This window comes from Zeugodacus cucurbitae, chromosome 6, assembly GCF_028554725.1.
Source record: "Zeugodacus cucurbitae isolate PBARC_wt_2022May chromosome 6, idZeuCucr1.2, whole genome shotgun sequence".
NCBI classification, from domain to species: domain Eukaryota; kingdom Metazoa; phylum Arthropoda; class Insecta; order Diptera; family Tephritidae; genus Zeugodacus; species Zeugodacus cucurbitae.
The window spans coordinates 66868373-66885106 of NC_071671.1; the positions used below are offsets into that span (position 1 = coordinate 66868373).

General features: G+C 37.2%; 1 protein-coding gene across 4 annotated transcripts in view; it reads right to left on the reverse strand.

Annotated features, from left to right (window-relative positions):
• LOC105211709 (neurogenic protein mastermind) overlaps positions 1-16734 on the reverse strand; it is a 299950-nt gene that overhangs the window by 111887 nt on the left and 171329 nt on the right. For all 4 annotated transcript variants that reach the window (XM_054233289.1, XM_054233288.1, XM_054233290.1 and 1 more), the window contains exon 3: positions 297-2022. In XM_054233289.1, the coding sequence (XP_054089264.1) occupies positions 297-1892 (1596 nt within the window). In that variant the 5' untranslated portion in view covers positions 1893-2022. The remainder of the gene's footprint in view (positions 1-296; positions 2023-16734) is intronic.

Consider the following 16734-nt stretch of genomic DNA (forward strand, 5'->3'; position numbering starts at 1 on the left):
AGATTGATATCTCATCGATTTTGAAAGAGATAACTGGAATAGTGGCATGTCTTAGGACCATCTCAAATGTAGACAAACTGTGTACCGACAAAATATTCGAGCTAGTATTTGATTTAGCGGTGGAAAATGATCCCCAAATAATTTTTATATGCTACAGTGTTTACAGACGGATATAAATCAGGGTCCGTTCCGTTTATGACCCGATTATCATGGGAACGGATTTTATATAAGGCAAATACATGGCTTCATCCTCCCAATTAACTTGGAACTATTATTACTAGTATCGAACTACTTACCCTAGAATCTTGTTCCAGTTCCTCCTCGAGTGCAGTGTAGACGGGGGCGTACCAAGAGTACGCGTGTTGCTTGCGCGTTGTCGCAGCCGTGTTTGTGTTAATTTGACCGGATTGCTGCTGCTGTTGATGTTGTTGCTGTGCTTCTGTTGTTGGCACTGAGATGTTCAAACCAGCGCTCGGCTGGTGATGTTTATGCAGAACAGGACCAACACTCTGGCTGCCACCAACGCCGCTGCTGGCGTTCGGGCCTCTGACACCCTTGCCCGTTCCGCTGCTACAGTAGTTGTTGTTCGCGCTACAACACGTGGATGTAGTTACCAGATTGTTGTTGTAATTTAATTGTAAACTACGACGCTGCTGTTGTTGTTGCGGTTGCTGCTGATATGAAGCCGGTAGATGCTTGACGGGTTTGCGCGTGGCGTACTCGTTAGCGGAGCGCAAACTCAGACTATGATGCAGGTGTTGTTGTTGCTGCTGCTGTTGTTTTTGTTGCTTCGGTTGATTACGTTTCGGCTGCTTCGATTGCTGTTGTTTTTGTTGAGTTGCGCAATTATTATTCGCGTTTGCCGCCTGATAGGGCGCCACAGACGCTGTACGTTGCGGCAACAGATCCTTCTTCGTGAATATCAATGAGGCACTACTCTTCGGCAAACGTATGGAGCGCTGCTTATCCGCAACGGTGGCTTCGATGTTCGTTAGCAGCGGCTCGGTCTCGGAGAGCGGCAAATTTATAACACAATCGTTTTGATTGTGCGAAGGTGAATCTGCCGCTGGAAAGTTGATTATGAAATGCTCAGCCGCGTCATCGAATGCGCTGTTGGCGCGCGTGTATGCGTTCGAGTAGGGGGCTGCGCTAACGCCGCCTATCGAACCGTCCTCACTCGACGAGGAGCGCGAATACTGGCTAGCGTAGGAGGTGCGATGCGTTGGCACTGGTGCCGCACTAGCTGTGGATGCGCGTCGATATGGCGGTGGTGGCACATCCGCTAAAGACCGCTGTGGCAAATAGGTGGACACACTACCTTGCAACGGATAGATTGGCTCATGTGGCGGAGAAGTGCTCAAGTCCAGCAATTGTATGCAATCAAGACTGGCGCGCTGCGGTTGCGGCGGCACTTGCGCTTGTGGCTGTACGTGTTGGCGTTGCAGTAATTGCTCCTGTCTGGACGTCTCATCGACGACTACGGGTAGTCTAATGGACGCGGCTGCAAATGTTGCTGAGCTGCGGCGTGCATTCAGATTCACTGCCTCTTTCGCTGACCCTGTTGTTGTTGTTGTGGTTGCAACGAAATTTAGCGGTTTATCAACTGTGAACTCGTGTTGCTCAAAGTAGTATTTGTTGCGTTGCGCTGTAGTCGCTGCCGCTGTTGGTTCGTAACTCGTCGGGTTGAGTAGTGTCAGTGGAGTGGTTTGCGGTTGTTGTTGTTGGAATTGCAATTGTAGCTGAAGCTGTTGTGGCTGATGTTGTCGCAAGTGTAGCGGTAGCTGTTGTAGCTGTGTTACGCTCTGTTGTTGTAGTAATCGCTGTCGCTGTGTGTCGTTGTGCAACTCATTATTCGGCTGCAACGCGGCTGTTTGCATGGCTGGCGGCCTCATCTTTGAAATTGTAATTAATGACGCTCACGGTCTTGTTGTAAATTGCACGTGCATATATGTGGCATGACACTGGCGTGGTATTAACGCTGTGACCAGCACAATCCCAAGTAGACATCTTCATAATGACAGCCTGCAAGGAAATATCAAAAACACAATAAATCAGTGGGGGAAATGAGAAACGTTTCATAGAGTATATATTGACTGATTGGTGGATTGTCAGCAGTTATGTGATTGATTTCATAATAATTTGTTGTTAGAGATCGATTCTTTAGAAATATGGATATTGATTGTAGGGAACGATAGTGATATGATATCTGATTTACAAGTAGACCATCTATAGGTTAGATTAGATGTAGTGGTTGTCTGGCGACGCACCTAGGCCTTTAGGAGGTTCATTGTGACACCATACTTGGCTCTGTTCTTCTGTTCTTTTTTGGTCATAAAATCCATTACATAATTTTTCTAAAAGTCTATAAGATACTCTCCTCATATATGGTTTAAGTGACTTGTAAGGTCAGCTCTTTCCAGAACTAGCTACGACTATGTTATTATGAGTTCCCTTCATGAGTTTTGTAGAGAAAAAATAGATAACTACATGATAAATAGGATGTGTTTTAGATACTTAGAAGAAGTCTTTCCGGTTTATATTACCCAATATAGCTGAGTTCAGGTACTATTTAGCATATTTTCATTGTGAACCAATGGAGGAAGGTCGCTCTTTGAGTTCATCCAACCTCCGCACAATCAATATACTGTTACTTTAACACTACAACTACCACAATAGTCAGTAATACAATGATGTGAGTTCCCAACAAGCGTTATCTGCCAGCGCAATTAAATAATTTGATCCCTCAAAAGAATAACTTTGCACCATATATCAGATTATCTAGCACTTTGACTAATAAGAAATTCTGTAATGCAATTTATTTTTGCATTTTTTTGCTTTATATGTTTCCACTTTGCATTAAGTGCATACTTAAAAGTACTTAAAAATCCAATTTGCAGCAAAGTGAAATAGAACAACAACAAGGAGGAGCACAAAAAACTGACATTTTTTAATCTTACTGCCGGTGACAGTCATTCGATATACCATTTTGGTAAGAGAATTCTAAATTCGATTGAAAATGACAATTCAAATTAATACTGTGGTCGTTTACAAAGTAACGGAGCTTATTTTTCATTGTCATTCACTTTGTAAGCTGTCATTCGAGCGAGTACAATCGCGAGGAGTGTGCAGTTACATACGAATCTACTGTAATGTAGGGATACAATGTTACTTTTGTGCGAACATTTCAGCACTCTGTTGAATTAGAAGCTGATAAGATCACCAATAGCAGCAACAATAAAAGCAACACAGAAATAGCAATTTAAATGACAGCAACAGCGTATAACTGAGTTAAAACAAAATATACCGAAAATGAGATGAAAGACAAACAAAAAATTCCAGCGGAAAACTAACGGATGTTAAGCGCGCGACGAATGCATATCCTTTGGAACTGCATTTCAATTCCTTTTTTTTTCATTTTTGCACACTCACACTAATCTTCGTGTCTTCTGTCTCTTCATTTCATACGACTAATCCATTTATAAGATATTTCAATGTTTTAGAATTACGACCATTGTCAGAGCGGAAGAGACGGGTTTCATTCCGCTCAACTAACAACTATATGTACAGCAGGGTGGTTCTTAAAAGAAAAAACTTTTTCTTAAGACCTTTACCCGATCACTGCACCCGAGGATATCACTGATAAAACATGAAACTCTTTGCAGACCCTTAACCGTGTCGAATAGAAGTCAGAGCTCTGATTAACCCAAAGCAAAATTTATAAATTATTTTGAAGTGGTAAATGATGGAGAAATCAAGTCTCTATGAAGAAGTTTGAACTTTGGCCTCGTTGCTTTGGACCGCCTTAATTATCTCAGATTTCGACAATCCTCGCAGCAAAGAACACTCCGTTATTTGTTGAGACCCACCCCAACAAAGCTACATACACTCCGTCCGAACTTTATCTCGCATATCGCACACTACGCGCTCATCACTCACTTATTCATTTTTCAATCAGTTGTAGTATTGTGCGAAAGCTCGCCGCCGGCAATGGCAATGCGGCAAGCACGACGAAATGGAAATGCGCACAGCAATTTCAGCTCAATTGCATTAAAGTGATTTCCGCTTTGCACCCGAAAAATGTGCAGCAAACGTCAAGCAGTCGAGCGTATGCCGGCGCACGGCGGACGAATGAACGCAAGATGAAGGCGAGCTCGCAACGTAGACGCGTGGTATTTCGATAGAAGTCGTAAAAATAGCCAAACTCGTAAAAGCTGGATGAAGCACAGCCAAAGCGGAAGTGAACTAGCGCAAAAGGCGTTAGCAGAGCTCATCCGAACTGAACCCGGCGACTCTGCTGCCTGACTGCTTGCAGCGCCGCTGTAACGGTACTCCACCACTCGCCACTGCCAATGGTAATGTCCAAATCTACTAAATCTGGCCGTGAGCAATGCGATGTCAAATGGCAATGCCAGCTTTGTAAGCGTATTACAGCTGCCTGCAATAGCGAGAATAATAAAATTTCCTGCGAGTGAGGAGAGGAGCGCAGTGGAGTGGAGTTCACGAAATATGCGCCAGCACTGCGTAGTATGAGCAGTTTAAGACTGTCATTCCAATTGTTGTTTTGATTTCATTTATCATTGTTGTTGGTATTATTGTTGTTGTCGCACAATACACTTCTGCTAATTTCACTATTTGTACTATCTCTGCCGCCGGCTATTTGCGGTAGTATTAGTAGCGTTGATAGTCGAGCAGTCACTACTACCACTTGTTGTTGTTGTTGGCACTTTAGCACTACTGCCACAAGGCAAATGCCATACCATTCATTTTCATTGTATTCTCCGGTTCGGCTCCATGGCAGGACACACGGTAAGGCACGCATACTTTGTAGACTTATAACAAATGTTGCAAATGCAAACGCATTTCACGCTTGAGCTATGCTGGAAACTATGATAAAACGTCGAATTAATGAATCAGCAACGTGGAAATAATGCAAAGTGTAGCCGGCCAAACATTGTTGGCGAGTCACAAAGAAGCGACGGCACGCGGTGAGTGGGTGAGTGGATGAGTAGTTGGCGTATGCGTCGCCAGAGACCATGACTCAGCAGCTTAAAGTTTTTGGAAAAAAATAATAATCAAAATTAGAAAGTAAAATATTACGAAAAGTTCAGTAGACACTATAGAGTTAGAGCTACAAAGCAATTAGGGATGATTATGACTCAACACAAATTGAGTTTTAATAAATTTGTGGATTTAGTGCGGCGGATTTATTTCCTCAAATTCAAATGTTCATAACCGTACTGCCTTATAGAGGATTGAAAATTCTTTATTTGATAGACTAAGACTAAAACTAAGTCTCTCATCATTCCCGTCCTACTTTACGGTGCAGAAGCGTGGACGATGTCAACATCCGATGAGACGGCACTAGGAGTTTTCGAGAGAAAGGTTTTGCGGAAGATTTATGGTCGCTTAAACATTGGCAACGGCGAATACCGCAGACGATGGAACGATGAGCTGTATGTGTTATTCGACGACATAGACATAGTCCAGCGAATAAAAAGACAGCGACTACGCTGTCTAGGTCATGTTGTTCGAATGGATGAAAGTGCTCCAGCTCTGAAAGTATTCGACCGCCAAACTGCCAGAAGGAGGGATACGTGGCGCGCTGTTTTGGACTCGGCTATAACCGCGTAACTGCGGTGTCTACGCCAGTCGATTGCGGAAACTTTGTGGGCAAATAAAACTAAAACGTATATTGAAAATCTCTCTACGGACCTAAATGAACCCTTCATAATCTTAAAGACCTTCATGAAACCGGTCTTATATAGAGATCGAACGATATTTAAAAAACTTGGCTGAAAAGGGAGGGTACCTGAACAAAAGCGGCCGCACCTAAGTCATCATTAGGTACATTGTGCTCTCACAAAAACTAAGTTATTAAAAATCATTTGGAAAATGTTATGGTTTATGGTTATGGCAGAGTAGTAAAACTGATTTAAAATTTCCATGTCAGAGTCATGACTGAAGTTTGAAGATAAGTACAAGCTGTAACTCGATTGAAGTGCAATATTGGCATTATAACTTCTTTTACTGGACAATTGTAAACTAAAGTAAACCACTAAAGAAACTCAACCTTAGTTGGAACAGCTTATAGATTTTTAATACATATTCTTGCACCAGACAGCCTCGCTTGTCGAGTGTAAAAAATATGCTGAAATCAGAATTCAGCCGTAAAATATTTGAAAAAGAATGCGCTTTATACTACAACAAAAAATAAAGAGATGGACATTTACAGATCAGAGAGAGAGAGAGTGCCACTCGCAAGTAGTAAATTGTCATTTTGTATTAAATGTTTAACTCAATTCTCACACATAAATCAAGTCATACACACCGCAAAACAAACAATCGTCTGGGCCACAAATCGATTTTATAGACTACTACGCTCTAGAGTTCCCTTACACTTACTAACCAAAAAATTTGCTTTTGATGCTACTTTCATGACAGTCACATAAATCTTCTATTCTCCAGACCGAAGTGAGAGAATTGGTTAGTTATTGTTGTTGTTGCAGCGCCATTGATTTGAATGCCACAAACAAGCATGAATTGATGATGGAAAATTTTAGTTTTATGAGAATGTCTGATGTGCCGCCAATCCAGTCATCTCAGCTTGTCCGATTTGCAATGAATTCTATTCATCTTATTCGCCGGCGCTGGCAGTCAGTTGCGCATACTTCACACGCCGGCCCGCGGCGCACCAAGGAGCAGTCTGCCCGCCGCCAGCATCACCAGCACTTGCATTTGAAAATTCAATTTGTCCAGCTGTCAATTCATGCTTAAATAAATTTCACTTGTCTACTTCGACATTTCGCTTTTATGCGAATGCGAATGAATGCTGTGGAGAATGAGCGATAATATGCTGGCGGTGGCTGTCAGCAAGCTATGCTGGACGTGTGATTTGACAAGCAAACAATCCAGCGACCAACCGCTGACATGCAATAGTGTCAGACTTAATAAATTTTTTATGTATTTTCTAGTTTTGCCAAAGTTTATTCCGAAAAGATATTTGCTCCTTTCTGGAAGTGTAAATCTGTGCATTCAAGCGTTTCACACAAAGATTTGCCATTTCATACATTTAAACTCACATACCTTTATGTGTCTGTGCTCGCTTTAGGTAATCTTTATGTCTAATCTTCACAAGTCTTGGCTTTACACTAAATATTGGCTCTTGCAGACTGTTCGCTTTTCTTATTTTCTTTGTTTGAAGTTACCAGCACACTTCTAATCAAATCTCATAAATGAAAACTTTTGCAATTAGACACGCTTGGAAGGAGCTCTTGTTGAACACATATACATATATGAAATGTTCATCCGACTTTCATGGCGTCAAATTAAACAAACATTTGCAGAATTCTATAATTTTCGAAAATGTGAGTAGAGCTGTCATCGATTCACCATTCTCGACTAGCTAGTTTTGAGCGTTACTCTCCCAGAGACTTAGCGATGCAAGAGGCAGTTTCACAAGCTCCAGAGTCAACACGACAGAATATGCTTCCAGCCATAAAAGCATTCAACCACCAAAATTATATTTAATAAAAACATTTCTATACGATTTAATCATTTTGTATTTATTCAATTTTTTTTTTTTCTTTTTATATATATTTTTTGAATCAATTTTACTTTTACCAAATAGGAATTTCAGTTTCATCTTGCGTTCTAGCAGCAAACAGATAAGAGTTAGTGGCGTGAGGCGCTGCAATCCATGGTACAGATTCCAATTCTTCGGTATAGGCATTCTCCATCGCTTCCGCTCCACCACCATAAGCATCGTTGTACATCGAATAAGTCGGCGCCATAGTAAGGGAATCTTCGTCGATCGGAGAATTAATATCAGTAGGTTCCCCAACAGCGAACAGTGAGATGGATGGCAATCTGTCACAAGTTATTTCTGTTCCGCTGGTGGCAGATGCTGACGCTTCATTTGAGACTGTTTCAGTACGGTTTCGTTCCTCTTCTGATGCCATACGTTTCTTGATGTATGTCAAAGTTGTGCCATCACCCTTTTCAATGTCCCGTTTCCGTTTGGTGTCCAAAATTGGTATCGAGGAATTAACAATCTCCGGACGTTGTATATCTCTAAAGATGCCTAAATTCATTCGAGCGCTTCTGCAAGGCGGTGGGGGAGGACTGTCATTACCATATCTCATAGTTTCCAAAGGGTCCATCTCGGTTAGAAAGTATTGACTTAGATCGATGGGGCTTTCGATGACGTTGAAAAAGTCTTCTTCTGCTTTTTGAAGCATTTGGTTTGCTGCGGTAGAGTCCATAGTTAATAGTTTCCGGTTTTTGTGTTGTAGTTGAAGTTGAAGTCTCACTTGTTGAAATCGTTGTGATAATCTGGTGCAAACTTCAGCAGTTATATACTATTTTCAGCCGGGGTAAGTCGGTAGAACAATGCGGTAAAAAATACTAGCGGCCATTGTTTCGCAATAAAGGCGTTTACCTACTTAGGGTATCGTGGGCAAAATGGCGACTGTTTAACATTATTGACTGTTAAGCCTCTTTTATTGTTTCTGTTCAATTTCTTAAGAATTGCAGTCGAAAGCGAAACTATGGACATAACAGTCTTAATTTATGCACTTGATAATTACAGTGTACTCTCGAAAAGTAAATTCTCAAAAAGTAAATAATCGCGGAAAAGTTAATCACCTTTAAGATTACACATGCACCTCGAAAAAGTAAATTTTTTAATTTACTTTTCAGAGAGTGTGATAAAACGTTCGAAACGAAGAAAGCAGCGTTTTTTACGATGTTGCAAAAACACTTACTCTCTTGTTTACCGCGTATTTTTAGTAAATAAACTCTCCTACCTACTTGATCCACTGGTTTAAAAATGAAAACGATGCAAAACAGGTGTCAGACTTTTTGAATTGTCGTACAAAAATGGTCAGAAAATATATTGCAAAAGAAAAAAAAAAACAAAAGAATATTCAAGATTTTTTCTCTTCATAGTAAATACATTTGTATGTATGTAAATGTAAATATGTTTTTCATGTAAATCCATATGTTTTATTGAAGCAAATAAATGAATGAATTTTTTAAGTTTAAAAATGCATTTACTATTATAAAAACAGATAATTTATGTATATATTTGGAAAAGTAAATTATTCGAAAAAGTAAATTACCCAAAATACCAATCGATTTACTTTTCGAGAGTATACTGTACAACTGATCATGCAATCCTCTGCCAAACATAAGACATTATTGAAGTTTGCTATGCCTGCACCCTATAATTAATGATTACACTGTAAAATAATGTTCGAATCACTTTCTATGTGCCTTAAAATTAATTACAAAGGTATCAATTAAAGCACTAAAATTCCTCTGTCAGTACCTTGCAGTCATTTAACTAAAGAAGGCGTAATAAAAGACATAACAGTACATTAATAAAAAATAATCCAAATTTCTACCAAAAATACGCATTATTGATTATGCTACGTATAATGATTATGCTGTTGAAGGATTTGTAAAACACTTGTGATGCGACTCAATAATAAAAAATAATATTACACAATTAAATCCCTAAAATTTGTTTTTAATGACTATACTATTCTATTGAAATATTTGCAAAATTTTCTCATACATCATGAATTCCCCTAACTAAAATATAAACTATAGCATTTTTAAAACGTTGAATTTTTTTCGCAGATGAAAACTGCGGTGACCTTTACATAATCTCCTTGAGGGTTTTGCTAAACGATTATTGTTTCATGAAACGATCAGTGAAGGTCAATTCTCAATTCTATGTTTTAAAAACAACCCGGAAAATGTGCACAAGTATTCCTACGGAATTTCCCAAGCAACGGTATTTTAATTGCAAATCTATGGCGGGCAATTTTGAAAAACCCCACCAAAATCGTTTTTTTTTTTACAAGCATGGATTTTTCCATTAGAACAAAATTTTTTAGAGGCCTAAACTGCAATATTGTTTTGAACCGTAAGCCGTCAGTCCTATTTATATCGCAATTTTAGGAGTAAATTGAATCTCGCGAATTAATGCCCTCGATGAGCAATAATAAATCCACGACTTCCATTTGTCGTATAACAAGAGGCGCAAACCATAAATGTATTATAGGATCTAATCTATTTATTATATTAAAATAAGAGTTTAAACGTCGGAAAATATAAATATAACCTCGGACTAAGTTAAGTAAAAGGAAATATATAAATATATATGGGCATTTCATAACATATTAATCCAAGTTGAAGGTCAAGACAATAACTAAAGTTTATCGCTAATTATTCTTTCACAAAATTATAGACAAATCTGTCGTGTCTGTGTTTAGAGACCAAGTTTGTGAATCAAACTTCTATGATTTCTGTGGCAGAAATATCAGTTAAACTGTTATTAAGTTTTGCAAAACAAAGGGGTATATTTAATTAAATTACATTATGTTATTTTATCTGAATATTAATACTTGAAATAAAAACAAATACTTAGAAACAAAATTAATGTCAAACATTAAACAACACTATGACAATGAGGGTTCTTCTCCGAAACATTTTTCAAATTCTTTTGGAACATCGTATCTAAATTGTTTTTCTACATAAACATTTTTTGACAATTTAATCATATAATAATAACTACTAAAATTATACCTACATCCATATATGACAACTTACATACATATTACGTATTCAAGGTATTCTAAAAAATTAAATTTGAATTAATTGATTTAAATTATTCATTTTTTTAAAGTCTTTGCGGTATAAGCGCATTTCCTTGTTATTGCGTTACGGATTTCGCGATCGGAGCAATTAAATATCCGTTTCATAAAATATATTAAATCATTGATTTTAAAGGGATCTAATTGACCTTTAGCTGTGTAGTCATGATACAGCAAAGCGGGCGAAGGTTTGCCGCTTAAAGTGTGTGTGCCAAGAGTTTGGCGGTCGAATAGGAAATTCAAAAGACTTCGCGTGGCAACAGATACACCCGTCCAGTTCACTTGTCGCAAATCCTTTATCAATACTCGTGTTCCATTCGGTCCCAATTCCAAATCAGACGAGCCCTCGTTATTGGCAGCATTAATACAATTTTCGACATAAGCTCGAAAAGTCTCTTGTTGCAGTAACGAATTGTATGATGTCTCGGGTAGCGAATCTCCAGAAGGTAAGGTACTCGTATTTGATACGTCAAATTCGTCGCTTGGCTCCTCTTTAATAAAGGATTTTATATTATTGCTGTTATCCGGTTTGCTGATACCCGTTGGATTGCATACAACTGATGCGAAATCTTCTAAACCTGATTCCAGTTCCATACGCAAATTTGTTGGATTTAGCTCATCTTCTGGCTCTTTCTTAATATTATGGAATCCCAAAAGTGCATCAGTGGTGTCACATTCTCTTGATGCAAAGTTTTCCAGCGCACACTTTGGTATCTCTACCAATGGTATTTTCGCTTCATTTAGCGTTCTCTCTTTCCCGACTGTCTTCACGCTTTTGTCGTGTTTTGACCGCTTTACAAGTGAATTGAATTTGTCTTGAAACTCTTTTCGACGTTTTATTTGAAGCTCTGCTATCGATGATCGCGCCTTCTCTGCTTTCAGTGGATGACAATTCAGTGACTGTGATTGAAGGCTATTTGTTATTTCAGACAAATTATGTAAAACACTCTCTGTTGACTCCACTAAGGGCTGTAAATCAGATGTTAGGTCTATCGTTTCAATATTATCGTCTTTGAAATACATATTATTGGTCGCGTGTAAGGCCATAATGTAAAGGTCGTAGATGTTTCAGTATCAGTAGTTGAGATTGTTATGATGATTTAGCGAAAATGTTTTCGTATTTATACCAATTGGATTTTATGCAATTTTAACATACTAAGTTAACTATTAAAAAATATTAAAACAAAATTTAAATTGCATTGAAGCATTCTCATCTAGTCTGGGTGTTTATGTGTTAGGAGGACTGATTTTTAGAGAAGAGTGTGACATATCAAGGTAATAAGGTCTAAATAGTTTGTTTTTATATTTTTATAGAAGTGTTATTTTGGGTATTACGAAGTTCCCTAAGATGATACGATTCATGTTTCTAAGAGAATCCATTTGAGTACTTCATAATGATTTAATCGTACAGATGATGTTAATACATTATTTCTCCCTGAGAACATCATTGACTCACCTTTACCTTTCATGCAGACTTTTTATGTTTTGGTTGATCGATATTCCTTCATCTATCATTAAAAATGCAAAAACAGTGTTCAGAAACTGAGTGAGTTCAAGAGCAGAGAACAGTTTTACTACTATGAGCTCATATGTATATGTTTTTCTGCTTCGTAAACCAAGAATAGCGCGCAGCAAGGCGGAACATCAGGTAAATTTTCATAAATGAACATGAGCGAACAAAACAATGCGCAATGTAAGAGTTTCTGAGCACCAGTTCTCTACTGCGTTTATTTTGCATTAAATTTTCCTCTTTTATTATTTTCTAATGAATGTTTTAGGCTTTTCAATCATTCTCTTGATTGACTGACAATGCCTAAGCATGAGGTCATGGCCTATTATTCTGCTCAACAGAATTTACCTCATCAACAATATAATATTTTTCTTTCTAGAAAAGTTATATTTATTAAATATAAATAAAAAAGAGCATATTTCATTTAATAATTTTTTATTTATTTAAATTTTTGGTCAGTTTTTTTTTACAAATTTTTTAATTTAAAACTTCATCTTGCACACTGTGATTTGTAGCAGGAAAAAGATAAGAGTGAGTGGCATGAGATGCAGCAATCCAAGGTACTGGTTCCAATTCTTCGGTATATGCATTCTCCATCGCTTGCGCTCCACCACCATAAGCATCGTTGTACATCGAATAAGTCGGCGCCAAAGTAAGGGAATCTTCGTCGATCGGAGAATTAATATCAATAGGTTCCCCAACAGCGAACAGTGAGATGGATGGCAATCTTTCGCAAGTTATTTCTGTTCTGCTGGTGGCATCTGCTGACTCTTCATTTGTCAGCTTTACGTCCCAAATTGGTATCGAGGAATTAACAATTTCCGGACGTTGCATATCTCTAAAGATGCCTAAATTCATTCGAGCGCTTCTGTATGGCGGTGGGGGAGGACTGTCATTACCATATCTCAAAGTTTCCATTGGATCTTTTTTTGTTAGAAAGTATTGACTTAGATCGATGAGGCTTTCGATAACGTTGAAGAAGTCTTCTTCTTATTTTGGTTTACTGTTGTAGGGTCCAAGTTAAGACTTTTCGGTTTTTGTGTTGTAGTTGAAGTCTCACTTGTTGAAATCGTTGTGATAATCTGGTGCAAAATTCAGCAGTTTATATACTATTTTCTGCTGGGGCGAGTCGTTAGAATGAACAGGTAAAAATAATAGCGATCATTGTTCGCGTTAGAGGCGTTTACCTGCTTACGGTATCATTGCAAAATGTTGTCTGCTTAACAGTATTGACTGTTAATCCTCTTTTATTGTTTCTGCCTTAAGGGTTGCAGTCGTTTAGATATGGAGGCGTAACTAAGGGCATAACAATCCAAAAACTTGCATATGATAATTACAACTGCTTTGTATAACAAATATATTTGCTTTGCAAGGATGATCTTCATCACGCAATCCTCTACCAAAAATAATACATTATTGAACTTTCCACCCTTTTAATGATGATTTTGCTGTAAATGGATTTGCGAAGCACTTTAAATGACAAAGAGATCAGTTAAAGCTGTAAAATTCCCTTTTCAGTAACTTGTAGTCAATCAACTAAAGTTGGCGTAATAAAAGACATAACAATCCATTCATAAAAATTATTTTGTTTTACAAAGATAATCTTTATCGTCCAAATCCTTACCAAAAAATAAAACATTATTGTTAGATATATATGTCTCCGCCCTTAAGATAATGATGATGTTGTAAAAGGATTTGCAAAACACTTTGTGACTTAATTAATGCTCTAAAATTCTATTGAAATATTTGCAATATTTCCCCATACATGTGACCTTTTTTACAGATTAAAACTATAAATATTGTTGTGGCGACCTTTACATAATCCCTTTGAGGGTATTTGCTTACAGTTTATATTTGTCCAAAAAAAGATCAGTGACGGTTAATCCTCAATTAAAAGTTTTAAAAACAACAACATGGAAAATATGTGCAAGTGTTCCAAAGGACTTCCCCAAGCAACGGTCTTTCAATTCAAAAACAATGGCGTGCAAAAACCGTTTCCTTTACAGGCATGGACTTTCCCACTAGAAAAAGTTTGTTTGAGATTTAAGAGGACTGATTTACTCATATCACACAATTTTAGGAGTAAATCGCATCGCAAATCAATGCCCTCAATGAGCAATAATAAATCACCCAGTTCATTTTTTAATTGAAGACCTTTCCTCATCTTTGTCGTATAATAAGAGGCGCAGACCACAAATGTATTAAAGCAGCTAATATATTTATTATATTAAAATAAGAGTTTAAGTTAAGAGACTAAGTTAAGTAAAAGTTAAACTTTTTTTATTTTTACTGTCGAAATAACTAGTATATGCCAAAAAGGAAATATATTTGTCCACTCAACCCTGAAAAAACTTGATTGTTCTTGAATTTCCATCGCCTAAAAGTATATTGAACCTAATTTTTCTAGATTTTATGGGCATTTCGGCACATATAACTATAAATCGATGTTCCAGTCAAAAACTAAAAATTACCACTAATTATTTTTTTCAAAAATATATGGATAAAATTGTCGGTGTTGAGAGAATAATTTTTAGAATCAAACTTCTGTGAATTCTATGGCAAAAACATCGGATGGGACTTTAAGATTACTAAGATTTATATCATGTTTTTTTATCTGAATATTAATACTTAAAATAAAAACAAATACTTAGAAACAAAATTAATGTCAAACATTAAACAAAACTATGACAATAAGGGTTCTTCTTCGAAACATTTTTCAAATTCTTTTGGAACTTCGTATTTAAATTTTTTCTTCTACACAAACTACTATGAAAAGACTATGAAATAGACGTATGTTCAATCTTACATATTTAACTAAAAAAATTATACTTACAAACATATATGAAAAGGTACAAACATTTGATATATTCAAGGTATTTTAAAATTTCTTATGAAATTTGACCCTGTATATTATTCATTTTTTTAAAGCCTTTGCGGTATCAGCGCATTTATTTGATATTGTGTTACGGATTTCGCGATCGGAGCAATTAAATATCCGTTTCATAAAATATATTAAATCATTGATTTTAAAGGGATCTAATTGACCTTTAGCTGTGTAGTCATGATACAGCAAAGCGGGCGAAGGTTTGCCGCTTAAAGTGTGTGTGCCAAGAGTTTGGCGGTCGAATAGGAAATTCAAAAGACTTCGCGTGGCAGTAGATACACCCGTCCAGTTCACTTGTCGCAAATCCTTTATCAATACTCGTGTTCCATTCGGTCCTAATTCGAATTCAGACGAGTCCTCGATATTGACAGCATTAATGCAATTTTCGACATAAGTTCGAAATGTCTCTTGCTGCAGTAACGAATAGTATGATGTCTCGGGTAGCGAATCTCCCGAAGGTAAGGTACTCGTATTTGGTAGGTCAAATTCGTCGCTTGGCTCCTCTTTAATAAAGGATTTTATGTTATTGCTGTTATCCGGTTTGCTGATACCCGTTGGATTGCGTACAACTGACGCGAAATCTTCTAAACCTGATTCCATTTCCATAAGCAAATATGTTGGATTTAGCTCATCTTCTGGCTCTTTCTTAATATTTTGCAATCCCAAAAGTGCATCAGTGGTGTCACATTCTCTTGATACAAAGTTTTCCAGCGCACACTTTGGTATCTCTACCAATGGTATTTTCGCTTCATTTAGTGTTCTCTCTTTCCCGACAGTCTTCACGTTTCTATTATGTTTTGACCGCTTTACAAGTAAATTGAATTTATCTTGGAACTCTTTTCGACGTTTTATTTGAAGCTCTGCTATCGATGATCGCGCTTTCTCTGCTTTCAGTGGATGACATTTCAGTGACTGTGATTGTAGGCTATTTGTTATTTCTGACAAATTATGTAAAACACTATCTGTTGACTCCACTAAGGGCTGTAAATCAGATGTTAGGTCTATCGTTTCAATATTATCGTCTTTGAAATGCATATTATTGGTCGTGAGTAAGGCCATAATGTAAAGCTCTTAGATGTTTCAGTGTCGCTAGTTGAGATTGTTATGATGATTAAGCGAAAATTTTTTCGTATTTATACCAATTGGATTTTATGGAAACGAAGATATGTAAATAATTTTAACATACTCACTATTAAAAATATTAAATTATTTTTAAAATTGAAAGCATTCTCATCTGAGTCTGAGTGTTTATGAGATAGGAGTAGGACTGATTTTGTAATAGTATAGTAATATGTCTATAGCACTATTTTCGGTCGAATACATATCTAAACTTAATGTATAATCCTCTCCAGGAAGTGAGAAAATGTAACCATATTTATTAAATTCTCCTTGCATAGAAGGAACTGGAGATTATGCTGTCAAAACTCTATATAAAAAACTTGGAGATAAGTTCAAAAATAGAAACTTACACTAAACGAGTTCTTGCCCAGAGTGGAACGTAATAAGCCCTTTGAACTACTTGTTCATCTTAAAGAAATGATGTAAATGTGATAAATTTGAACCAAAAAATTTCGAAGCATTATCGAAAATGAATCAGTAATTAGGCATTTCTAATGCTTGAAGCAGGCACCACATCACCTTAAGCACATACCACTTTGAACTCTTCTGCAAAACCAGCT